The 13,392-nt window shown below is 40.1% G+C and overlaps 1 protein-coding gene across 1 annotated transcript in view; it reads left to right on the top strand.

Annotated features, from left to right (window-relative positions):
- Positions 1-1,522: 1,522 nt before the first annotated feature.
- The window catches only part of SLC22A10 (solute carrier family 22, member 10), a 45,544-nt gene continuing 33,674 nt past the window's right edge, over positions 1,523-13,392 (top strand). Inside the window, exons 1-4 of the mRNA XM_006903114.1 lie at positions 1,523-1,924; positions 5,009-5,112; positions 9,849-10,003; positions 10,104-10,272. Of these exons, the coding sequence (XP_006903176.1) occupies positions 1,523-1,924; positions 5,009-5,112; positions 9,849-10,003; positions 10,104-10,272 (830 nt within the window). The remainder of the gene's footprint in view (positions 1,925-5,008; positions 5,113-9,848; positions 10,004-10,103; positions 10,273-13,392) is intronic.

The raw sequence follows: 13,392 nt of genomic DNA, 5'->3' as shown, positions 1-13,392 counted from the left end.
TACAACAGCCCTAAACTCCGCTCTGTCCTGTGCCAATCGCACTGTCTCTGACACTCCCATCCCAATTATCCCAGTCACTGAATCAATCCACCTCATAGAGGGCCTTCCTCTCCTGCGCCGTCCCTCTACCCTCCCAAGCATGATGTCCCTCTCCAAGGACCAGTCTCTCCTCACTACATGTCCAAAGTAAGTTAGACGGAGCCTCAGAATCCTTGCCTCCAAGGAGCCACCCGGTTTAACCCTCTCCAGGACAAATCTATTTGTTTTCCTAGCAGTCCATGGTATTCTCATTACTCTTCTCCAGCACCACAGCTCAAAGGCATCAGTTCTCCTTCTATCCTCCTTGGTCATTGTCCAACTCTCTGATGCATAACAGGTGATTGCGAAGACCACGGTCTGTATCAGACGCACCTTAGTCTCCACAGAGATACCACTGCTCTTCAGCACTTTGGAGAGGTCCCTAACAGCAGACTTTCCCATGGCAATGCGCCTTTTAATTTCTTGGCTGCTGGTGCCAAGACTGTTGACTATGGAGCCAAGCAAACTAAAGCTGTGTACAATCTCAATCTCTTCACCATCCATCCTGATGCTGCCGATTGTTCCAGTGGTGAGAATCTTTGTCTTCTTGACATTAAGCCTCAATCCATATTGTAGGCTGCAGTTCTTGACACTCTGCAGCAGGCGCTTCAGGTCCTCCTCAGTTTCAGCAAGCAGGGTTGTGTCATCCGCATCGATATTTAGACATTGCTTTATTTATATACTAATGAGCACTGGAAAATGAAAAATAAAGTTACTTGGATTAATCAATAAATTCATTGAAAGAAACCTGTTATATGAATTTTCCACTATTTCTTTTTTTATATATTGGTTTACATACAAAATTAATAATGTCCATATACACTGTTTTTCAATTTTCCACTATTTCTATTTCTCTGTTCCAAAAAACTTTCAATCACCATAAATTCTATTAAATATTGACTTACCAAAAGGTAATGTTTATGCTTATAATTTCATTTTGTCTGAAATTAACTCAAGCTAGTTCCCATTAACTCTATTAACAAAAACTCAGTCCTGAACAATAAAAGCCCTGTTCTCTGTGTTTTAGAGAGGAAAATCATAAAGCAGTTCATCTTTGAGTTTCCAAACATCTCTTTCCTGAGAAGAATGGAAGATCATTGATCAAGTATATTTTCATTTGAATTCAAAGTGTATCTGCCTGAAAGCTCACTGTTCACTTTCTAGAAAGTTCTTAGAACAGTTTCTTTTACATAGAAGTCTTTTAAGTTGGTTTGGTTTTGTATGTCTGAAAGTTTCTGTGACTTTGTTGAAGCTATCTACCTGTCTGATCTTAAAGAACTCAAAGAAACTTAAATTGCCTTGTTGAGGTGGTGATGTGAGGCCCATTGAAGAGAAAGCAATAGCAGGATCAAAACTGACTGAGTGACTGGGAACATTTTCTCTCTTTGAACTTCTTTCCCTAAGTCACTGTGTCTTTCTTGTGGGAACTACTCATTCTGCCTTAATGGTCTTTGAGGATATTCTGGATCAAGTTGGGGGCCTGGGGAGAGCCCATGTTCATCAGATTATTTTCATTTTTGTCATTTTGATGTTATCGTATCCTCATGTTCTACTGGAAAACTTTATTGCGGCCACCCCGGATCATCGTTGCTGGGTTCACATCCTTGACAACAAAACTGTCTCAGCTAATGATACTGATGGTCTCAATCCTGAGGCCCTCTTGCGAATCTCCATTCCACTGGACACAAACCTGAGGCCAGAGAAGTGTCGCCGTTTCCTCCACCCCCAGTGGGAACTTCTTCACATGAACAGGACCTATACCAACGTAAATGAATCAAATACAGAGCCCTGTGTAGATGGTTGGGTATATGATCAAAGTTTCTTCTACTCCACTATTGTGACTGAGGTAAGAAGCTCTAGTCCTGCTTATGTGATTGGGGTGTGTGGGGTTAATAGGAAGAATGATCATCTGCCAAGCATGTGCCCTTCATGGTCACTGTGGTTATCTCTTTCTTCATTCCTCTAAAAACCCTCACACTTGTTGTTGAACTTAACTTTGAGAGGCTGTAAATTGTATGGTAGGAGAGTATGCTCTTTCTCTTTTGGGCAATTAGTGAATTCAAACTACACCCCTTTGGATCAACAGTGCAACTCTTCACCAGTTAAGATCTCATTATTTGGAGCACAGATAAAGAATAAAATTGATGGACATTGGCATTAAGCTATTTTAATGTGATGGGAATAGTTCCCAGTGTTCCTAGATAATCTTTTAGAAACTGAGATAATAAGCGTATTGTGTTTGTCAGACCATCAGTGCTTTCTTCATTATTTATTTTTATTGCCAGGTGCTGTTGAATTGAGTATAGCTCATAGGAGCCCTATGAGCAATAGATCTGAATCCTGTCCATTCTCAACACCTGAGCCTGTTGCTGCCATCACTGTGTCAATCTATCTCCGTATGTGTGTGTGTCTTTATTTAAGACAACGAGTTGAACATATAAACATGAATCTTGCTATCAAGAATGTTCTAATCTAATGAGAAAGACTCATTTTTTTTAAAAGAAAGCAATTGAAACGTCATGTGACAAAATGCTATGCTTGGTTATTCATAATCTTGACTTAAATTTATGCCCAAATCACATTCCCAAGACAAATTAAATAAAAATCATTGGGCATAGGATGTAAACATTAGAATTTATTATTATTATTAATTTTAATGAAAGTTTACAGAGACTTTGGATTTCCATTCATTCACTGTTGCATGTTTCTCCCTGCCCACCCTTCCCCTCCAGTTCGCTCCTCTCTTTCAAAAGTAAAAGAAAAATTCTTTCATTATTATACAATCCCTCCACTCAAGTCCCTTCCACTACTCACCTTTCATTCTGGACTCCTGTCATGACAATAAAACCTAATCATATATCCTTTTTAAACAGTTCTCTCTCTCATCTGTTTCAATGCAGTATACATACTTTGTCCCATCTTTCTCAGTCTACCCCCAACCCCAATGTCAGTCTCATTTTACAACAGTGGCACTATGTCGTATTTGTCCTTTTGTGACAGAGATATTTCACTCAGCATAATGTCCTCAAGGATCACCCATTTTGAATAATATTTCATGGATTCCTTGTTTTTCAATGCAGCATAGTATTCTATTGTGTGAATATACCACAGCTTCTCTTTTATACATTTGTTTGTTGATGGGCACTTATGTAAACATGGTGCACCTGACATTAGAATTTTTTTAAAATGATTTTATTTTATTATTATTTTTTGTACATGTACCGTCAAATCATATCTGACTGGTTGTTGTTGTTGTTGTTGTTGTTATGTGCTGTTGAATCGCTTGCGACTCATAGCGATCCTATGTACAACAGCTCTAAATTCTGCTCTGTCCTGTGCCAATCTCACTATCTCTGACACACTCATCCTAATTGCCCCAGTCATCGAATCAATCCACCTCCCAGTGGGCCTTCCCAAGCGTGAATGTCCTTCTCCAAGGGCTGGTCTCTCCTTACAACATGACCAAAGTATGTCAGATGAAGCCTCAGAATCCTTGCCTCCAAGGAGCAGCCTGGAGAACCCTCTCCAGAATGAATCTGTTTGTTTTCCTAGCAGTCCATGGTACCCTCAGCACTCTTCTCCAACAACAAAGCTCAAAAGCATCAATTCTCTTTCTATCCTCCCTGGTCATTGTCCAGCTCTCTGACACATAACAAGTGATTGCAAAGACCATGGCCTAAAAAAAAAAAAACAAAACACAAAGACCATGGCCTGTACCAGACGCACCTTAGGCTCAAGAGACACACCATTGTTCTTCAGTACTTTAGAGAGGTCCCTAACAGCAGACTTTCCCATCACAATACACAATACGTCTTTTAATTTCCTGGCTGCTGGTGCCAAGAGTGTTGATTGTGGAGCCAAGCAGACTAAAGCTGTGAATAATCTCAATCACTTCACCATCCATCCTGATGCTGCCAATTGGTCCAGTGGTGAGAATCTTTGTCTTCTTGACATTGAGCCTCAGTCCATATTGAAGGCTGCAGTCCTTGACCCTCAGCAGTAAGTGCTTCAGATACTCCTCAGTTTCAGCAAGCAGGATTGTGTCATCTGCATAACGCAGATTGTTGATAGATCGTCCACCAATCCTGACCTCACATTTCTCCTCATAGAGCCCAGCCTCCCGGATGATCTGTTCTGCATACGGATTGAAAATGTATGGAGACAGGACACATCCCTGGCGTACACCCTTCCCAATTTTGAACCATGCAGTGTTCCCTTGTTCTGTTCTGACAACTGCCTCCTGGTCCAAGTATAGGTTTCGCATTAGCACGATCAAATGTTCTGGGATTCCCATTCTTCTCAGTCAGCTACAGTTTGTTATGGTCCACAGAGTTAAACGCCTTTGCATAATCAATGAAGCACAGACTGGTAAAAGAGAAAATTGTCTCTCCTCCCACAGAGCATCTCGTGGGTTTGGACCTTGCTCCTCTGGGATTGCAGTGCAGCTACTTGCCACTAGGTCACCAGAGCTCCCTTGACATTAGAATTTTTAACAGCTTTTTAAAATAATGTGATCAGAATTAGAAATGAAAACCAAAGCATGGGCTTAATGTTAACTACAATATCAGAGAAAGTTTCCTCAAAAAGTTATATTTTAGATATGACATCAAGCATGTATATAAATTAATGCAATGAATGTAGTAGGAAGTCTATGGAGCATAGATAAGAATTTCTAGATGTAGGCATACAGGCATAGATTGCAGCAAGATTATGAATAAGAAAAATCTAGTGAATTTTGAAGGCTTAAAAGCTAGTAAATGAAGAGTATTAGGGTAATAGGGGAGAATATCTAGGAATGGAATTACAGAAGAAGTCAAGCCCTGTATCACAGAAAAATGTGCTTTTGTGCTTAAGAGTTCATTGTTAGATTCTACTAAACTCTTTAAATTTAGTCTTAAAGTTTATTTTTATTTCTTTCTTCCTCTTTCAGTGGGACCTGGTATGTGAATCTCAATGGTTAAGATCAATGGCTCAATTCCTTTTGATGATTGGGTCTTTGGTTGGGGGAATAATATACAGTTATTTCACAGACAGGTAGGTGTCACTTCTATTTATTCTGAACTGTTTATCTATTGACACATGCTTTGTTTCATTTAATAAACTTTACTGAGTTCTAACTATGAATCTTTTACTTCAGTAAGTGCTAAGTTCTGTCTCTTGGAAGCAACAACCTACCAAGAATGCCTTATGTGTTACTGGAAAACATAATTTGATATGATAAATCTATTCAATGTACTGAGTGAAACAAGAAAAGAACATAGAATTCAGACATACAAAAAAAAATAGGGAAGAGATCTTCAGGTCGATTCCCATACATGAGATTTAGAGTACAAGCTCATTTGTTGTAAGAGATGAAAGGGGATTTGTTGTGTGTTCAAAAGCACAAATTTGTAAGTAGGATTTTTTTGCCTTGGCTGTGTTATGAATCTTCCAGTCTCCCCCTGTAAGTTAAATGATTAAGAATTTCTTCAGACTGGTTATCAAGCCAACTGGTTATCACATTAGTGGCAATTCATGTCACGGGTAGTTATGAAATATTTAATATTATATGAAACCTATACTTGGACCAGAAAGCAGTAGTCAGAACAGAGCAGGGAAGCACTGCATGGTTCAGGATCAGGAAAGGTGTGCATTAGGGATACATCCTATCCCCATACATTTTAAATCAATATGCAGAACAGATCATTTTGAAGGCTGGGCTTTATGAGAGGAATGTAGTATCAGGGTTGGAGGAAGATTCATCAACAATCTGCATTATGCAGATTACACAATCTTGCTTATTGAAACTGAAGAGGACATGAGATGTTTGCTGCAGAAGGTCAGGGACTGTAGTCTTCAATATGGATTGAAGTTCAACATCAAAGAAACATAAATTCTCACATTTGTGTCAACTGGCAACTTTGTGATGGATGGAGAAGAGATAGGTTGTTGAAAACTTCAGCTTACTTGATCTCCTATCAGCACTCTTGACACCAGCAGTCAAGAATGCAAAAGATGAATTGCACTGGGAAAGTCTGCTGTCCAGGACCTCTCTAGAGCACTGAAGAACAATGAAATCAGTCTAGAGACTAAGGTGCACCTATGGTCTTCCCAATTACTTGCAATGCATCAGAGAGCAGGACAATAACTAGAGAAGATAGAAAAAGCATTGGTGCCTTTGAGTTGTGGTGTTGGAGAAGAGTGCTGAACAAACTATGGACTGCAAGGAGAACACAGGTCTGTTCTGGGGAGGGTGAAACCAGGCTGCTCCCTAGAGGCAAGGAATTTGATGCTCCGTCTTTCATACCTAGGGTAATGTGACCAGGAGGGATGAGTCCTTGGAGAGGTACATCATGCTTGGAAGGGTGGAGGGACAGACAACACAGGAAAGGAAGACCCAGGATGAGATGGATTGACTCAGTGACTGGAGAAATGGGATTAAGTCTGTTGGAAATGATGAGACTGGCTTAGGATAAGGCAGGATTCAGAGTAATGTACACAGAGTTGCTATGAATTGCAGGTGACTTGATGGCACATAAAAACAACAACAGAAAAAATGTGGTAGTGTTGATATTGTAAGAAATTACAACTGTAACCTGGACGCTGAGAGGGATGAAGTGTCTTTTAGATGATTTTTGTAACCATATGATAATATGTTGTTTGTTGTTGTTTGGTGCTGTCGAGTCGTAGACGACTCATAGTGACCCTATGAACGAACAGCCTGAGCACTGTTCGTACATAGAGTTTCCCGAGGCAAGCCATTTCGGAAGTGGATGCCGCTCCTGCTTCCAGGCTTGATTTAGTCGGGAAGCTCCAGCCAACACTGTCCACCATGGGTGCCCATTACCACGATTGGCACACCAGTGTCACAGTTTTCAGCATCACAGCAACCACAAGTCACCTCTGTACAACAACACACAAACCAGTGCTATACCACCTAGAAGAATGTTTGACAGGAAAATAATTTGAACCTGGCCGAGGGCCGCAGATGAAAATCACCCACCTTCGGCTTGGTTGCAAGCAACTGGACGGCACAAAGCAACAACAACAACAACTCTTCTACTATGATTAACTTTTGGTTCTTCGAAGCTGACCATCCTTTGTTGTTTCTTTCCTAATCCCTTACCAGGGAGATAGCTCATGTTAACATCATATTCTTAGCCTACTCTGAAATTGTAGGAATTTGCAACGTGGCTCCCCATTGAGCTAGCAAATCTCTTCCCCCTAATGAAACTGCAATATTTGCAATGAAAAGCTGTAATTTTGCTATCTGTCCTTCGGGTCCTTTACATTTTAACATATATTCACTTTGTTTTATTCCTGTCATAGTTCCTATTCCTGTAAAAGTAACAGAGACATCTTTTAATTGTAATTCACTAGGCCAAAGATGAGTAGCAGTGATAGATACATCAACTCTGGTATCACCTGATCCTTGAATTTCATATCTTTCTAATTTTACAGTCATTTGAGGATGGGTATCGTTAATGATAGTATTACAATAGATATAAGTCTCAGTACTGCCAAACCTTTGTCTTTTTGTAGGAATTGCCCTTTGTTTTATATAAGGCAGGAGCAATAATTGAGCTACTCTTTGGCCTTTTAACAAGATTTGATGTTGTCAAGTAGTTGTCACTATAATTATTTCTCCATTATAATCGGGATATCACTCTAATATGTACAAATGTTCCTTATTAAACCAGTTCTTCCTATAATCAGTCTTACAGTCTCTTTAGGGATCTTATTTCCATGAGACAGCCTCTGCTCACTGGATATTGAAGACAACTCTCTTTGTTTTAAAGCCTCTAGTTTCTTTCTTGTTAGGGGCCACTGCTGTGCCCTGCACCTGTTCTCAGAGGTGTCTTTCTATTATAATGAACATGGCACTTATACTTGGAAAAAAAAACTACTTTGTTTCTTTTCACTTTAGAAAGTCTAACTTTTTGGATTTTATAGGTATTTGACTTTTATGACATATCTTTTTATAATTTTTGTTCTTTACATTTACCCTGGGAACAAAATTGTGTTTTCTTTCTTATTTGTTTCTAAACTTTTAGATCACATTATCTATGCAGTTTCTAATTTATGTATGTATGTATGTATGTATGTATGTATGTATGTATGTATGCATTTATCTTCACTCTATTGCTTACATTGTGGCCTTTTTTAATGTTCTAAATTAAGAGTTTTCTTTTATGTAAGCTTCATTCTTATATTTTTTACTTTTCCTATTTCCCAGAAATTATCGGATTATGTGAGCTCAAACCTATTATCACATTAAACTTAAAAACCAAACAAAGAAACAACAAACTTAAACAAAATATACCAAAAAACCAAAACAATCTACAAAAATACTGATAAGCTTCTGCTTTGAGATTTAGCACTTTTTTCCTTTCTTTTTTCTTTTTTCTTAAACCATATTCAGGACTGAGTCTTCCTAAGGCTCTTTCTAAAGGTGAAAAGGGCTTTTTCTTGCCTTCAGCTTTAACCTTCTCTAATGTAGTATCAATTAATTCATATTCATCCAAAGATTCAGCCTTCTGTCTTTGTAAAATTTTTTTTGTTATGTGTACAATCCTGCATGGACATCATTACTCTTCTTATCGAAGTCAATACTGGCCAAGAAGCAATGGGGATTTTTCTTTTTTATGTGCACTTTGCAAATCTCTCTTAACATTATGCCAAGTTTTTAAGTCCAATTGAGATCTACCAACTGGCTGAAACCAGTAACAATGTTTTTTAATGCATTTAAAAAACTGCATAAAAGATTTTTCTTTCACTTTTACCCTGGAGTGCTTAAACAACTCCTTTAAGAGAGAAAGATATTGAGCTTCAGAGGATGGCATGTTCCTCATGGCTCTTTTTTCACTTCTTCCTCTGAGTTTTTTTAAGAAATTTACTTCAGCGGTTTTGGGAAAGTCCCCATGAAATTTTTTCTAATTCTTCCCTTGACTTTATCCTTCAAGGGGTGAGAGAATCCTCATGAAATGCTTTCTATTTCTACCCTTGACTTGCAAAGGGTGAGGGAATCCTCATGAGACCTTTTTCTACTTCCACCCTTGACTTCTGAGAGGTGAGGAAATCCTCTTGACTCTGCCTGAAGGAAATTTTCCTGAAAGACTTCAGTTACCTTTGGTTTCCCCATGCCAGAGAGAGAGAGAGAGAGAGAGACTGCCACTTACTTCAGGTCCCTGGTTCGGGTGCCAGATGTGCAAACTGGACACAGAAGAAAGCAGGGACACGAGGAAATGAATTCCGAAAAGAGGGAAGATTGAGGCAGAGGTCCTCTCACAAGCTTAGCACTGTGAAAAGGCCCCTCTCTTAGTCTCACTATGGTTTTTATTTCGTTTAGGTCAATCATCCTCAAAAAGTTCAATCTCCAGAGATTATATTTTCCTTATACTTAAGTGTTGCCAACATAACAATGGGTAAGCTTAATCTTTAAACTAAGACCAAAGTTCAGACAAGGCATCCCCTCGGGTGGCAGGCTGGGCAGAACTCGCTGTTTGCAGAGGGTGCTCAGTCCTGTCTGGACTCTGATCTTAGCTGCAACCCGGCTAACGCTATGCGGGGGAATCCACACTTGCTGGTCTTATGTGGATCCTTCCTGTGGTTGAACTTTCTTACTGTACATTTGACTCCCATCTGCTTGTGGTTGGTATAAGAAGCCTTCAACATACTTAGAAGTTTGAAAGACTGTGACTGCGACTTTAGAGTTTGGCTAATGGCAGGTTCTCGAGGTCACCACATGTTATTTTTTGTCCTTCAATAATCTTGCATCTGCTATTTCTCAGGTTTGGACGGAAGTTAGTATTCAGATGGTGTTTCCTCCAGTTTGCCATCTCAGAGACGTGTGTGGCCTTCGCTCCCACCTTCCTCGTTTACTGCGTCTTACGCTTCTTGTCCGGACTCTGTATCACAAATGTGATGACAAATGTTTTCCTCCTCAGTAAGTCAATAGTTTATACATCTTATTATCCCTATGCCTGAAATTGTTCTTGAAATGACCCTTGGCCTGAAATGAATACGACCCCTGTGTTTTCTTCTAGGGTCAGAATGGACATTGCCCAAATATCAGGCAATGGAGATGTCCCTGCTTTACAGTGCCATCAGCATCGGGAATACGCTTCTGGGAGGCATTGCTTTCGCCATCCAGGACTGGCGCACACTGCAGCTGGCTGTTTCTGTACCTTGCCTTGTCCTCTTTGTCCTCTCCAGGTACAGACAATCTCCTACTGTTTTGCTAACAGAGGCTGGGATGAGCCTAGGCAGGAGAATTCTGACATGGGGGTTTGCTTGGTCTCTGGTTTGGTTCTGAGGCACGGTCCCCTATCTGTGTCCACAGTGACACTCGAGACACACAAGAAGTAGAATGTCCCTCCCTCTGTGGGGCTAAGGCTTCTAATCAGGCCTGATTGTTAACCCTTCACTTGAATTATCAACAGAGAATTGTTATGTTTCTTAACAAGAAAACACCATGGGTATTTTTGCTTTCAAGCTTCATATCTCTCCCTCTCTCTTTATTGATTTGCATACAGTAATTTTTGTACATTATGTTTCCTACAAGTACATTTATTCTCTTCTATACACCAACAAAGAACTTACAGATGTGCAGGCTGGGTTTAGAAGAGGCTGTGGCACTAGGGACATCGTAGTCAACGTTAAATGGATCTTGGCTGAAAGCTGAGAGTACCAGAGGAATGTCTATCTGTATTTCATTGAGTATGCAAAGGCATTTGTCTTTGTGGATCACCACAAATTGTGGCTAATCTTGCAAAGAATGGGGAACCCCAGAACTCTTAATAAATAGTGTTCTTGCAAAACCTATGTTTGGACCAGGGAGCAGCAGTCACAACAGAGCAGGGAAGCACTACATGGTTCAGAATCAGGAAACGTGAGCATCAGAGATGCATCCTGTCTCCATTCCTTTTAAATCTATATTCAGAACACATCATTCAGGAGACTGGACTTTATGAGGAGGAATGTGGTATCAGGATTGAAGGAAGACTCATCAGTAGCTTGTGTTATGCAGATGACACAACCTTGCTTGCTGAAACTGAAGAGGACATGAGGTGTTGCTGCAGAAGGTCAGGGACTGTAGTCTTCAATATGGATTGGAGCTCAACATCAAGAAAACAAAGATTCTCACCATTGGGCCAATTGGCGACTTCATAAAAGAAAGAGAAGGGATTGAGATTATTAATAACCTCAGCTTGCTTGGTTCCACAATCAATACTCTTGGCACCAGCAGTCAGGAACTCAAAAGATGAACGGCATTGGGAAAATCTGCTGTCAGGGACCTTTTTATAGTACTGAAGAGCAATGAGTCAGTCTCGATACTAAGGTGAACCTGATCCAGGTCATGGTCTTTACAATTACTTCCTATGCATCTGAGAGCTGGACAGTAAGGATTGTAGAAGAAGGATTGGTACTTTTGAGTTGTGGTTCTGGACAAGAGTGTTAAACATACCGTGGACTGCCAGGAGTACAGACAACTTTGTCCTGGAGAGGGTGAAACTGGGCTCCTTCCTAGAGGCAAGGATTTGAAGCTCTGTCTCATATACTTTTGGCATACGGCAAGGAGGGAACAGTCCTTGGAGAGGAACATCATACTTGGAAGAGTGGAGAGACAGCACAGGAGAGAAAGATCCAGGATGAGATGGATTGACTCAGTGATGGGAAAAAGGGATTAGGTCAGAGACAATGAGATTGGTTCAGGATAGAGCAGGGTTCAGAAGGTCACTATGAGTCACAGGCAACTCAATGGCACATAACAACAACAACATACAATCATTCATATATACTATGTTTCATCATGCATATTGTTGTGTGCCATTGAGTCAGAACCCACCCCGTAGCTGACCCTCCAGAAATTATTCAGAGGCAGTAAATCACATGGGAGGAGATTGCCCATCTTTCTCTGACGGAGCAGCTGGTGGATTCGAATCATATGCCTTGGGGATTGCAGTGCAGCTTCTTACCACTAGGCCACCGGAGCTACATATAAACAGCCATATGCGTTGTGTTTCATTCACATACATTGTGTTTCATACAATCATTCATCTACACTGTGTATCATTCATGTGCATCGTTTTATACAACCACTCATTGTGTTTTATGTAATTAATTACTATTGATTTATGCCTTTTATCACCCTGTCTCTTCAAGTCTCTATCGTATCTTTCCTATTCCTTCACCTCCCCCATCTGCCCACTAATTTCTGCTGTCTCCCCTCCCCTTTTCACACCCCCTTTCTTCATTCGCCCTTCCCCATTTCAACATTTATCTATTTCTTGCTCAGTTATCATCTTATTCTCACATTAATGGCCTTATGTAGGATTTGTCCTTTGGTGCCTGAGTTAGTTCACTCAACATGATGCTCTGTAGACTCCCTGAGGTTGTGTCTTAGTTTACAAACACTTAGTTGTTCTTTAATACCTCATAGAATTTCACTGTATGAATATACCACCGTTTCTCTGTTCATTCATTTGTTGATGGGCATTTGGGCTGTTTCCATTTTCTTGCTGTTGTGATAATGCTTCTATGAACAAGTTGTTGTTATCTACCACTGAGTCAGAATCCATTCATAGCTGACCCTCCAGTGGGTTTTCATTGACAGTAACTTGCATGAGAGTTGACTGCCGATCTTTCTCCCACAGAGCAGCTGATAGATTCTCGCCTGTGGGTTGACAGTGCAGCTCTTTGTCTAAGCCCCCACTGTGTCTCCATTCATGCCACAGCTCTGATTTCTTCAGCGTATAACCCTAGCAGTGGAATAGCTGGGCCATATGGGATGTCTTTGCCTTTTTGAGGAAACACCAAATTGACTTCCAGAATGGTTGCACCCTTTTACAATGCTACCAGCAGTGCAGGGAGTTCCTATCTCTCTGCCTCTCCCCTAACCCTTATTGCTTGCTGTCCTAGTTAACTTTGCAACTCCTATTGGCATGAGATGGTATCTCATTGATTTGATTTGTATCTGTCTAATTGCCAGTGATTTTGAACATTTCATCATGTGCTTGTTGGCCATCCTAATAGCCTTTATGGTGACAAGAATTTTTATGCTTTTGTGTAATTGGTTTTCCAGGTTTGTACTTGTGGAGGCCCTGAAATGTTCTGTAAGCTTAAGTTATGGGACTCTTGACTGAAATGTCATTACCACATGGTTTTCCCTAGTTTGTGGGATTTCTTTTCAACCTATTGGGAAAAGGTTTTAATGTATAAAGATATTTGAATTTTTTGAAGATCCTGTTTGTCAGTTTTATTATCTCCTGATTATATATTTTTCCTACATTTACAAGCCTATTTATGGCATAGGTTATTGTTTGTTGTTGTTAT

Source organism: Elephantulus edwardii, unplaced genomic scaffold (genome assembly GCF_000299155.1).
Source record: "Elephantulus edwardii isolate Elephantulus edwardi_28Jun2011 unplaced genomic scaffold, EleEdw1.0 scaffold00510, whole genome shotgun sequence".
Lineage (NCBI taxonomy): Eukaryota > Metazoa > Chordata > Mammalia > Macroscelidea > Macroscelididae > Elephantulus > Elephantulus edwardii.
Note: the sequence above shows the minus strand (reverse complement) of the source record. Positions and strands in the feature narration are given on the sequence as shown.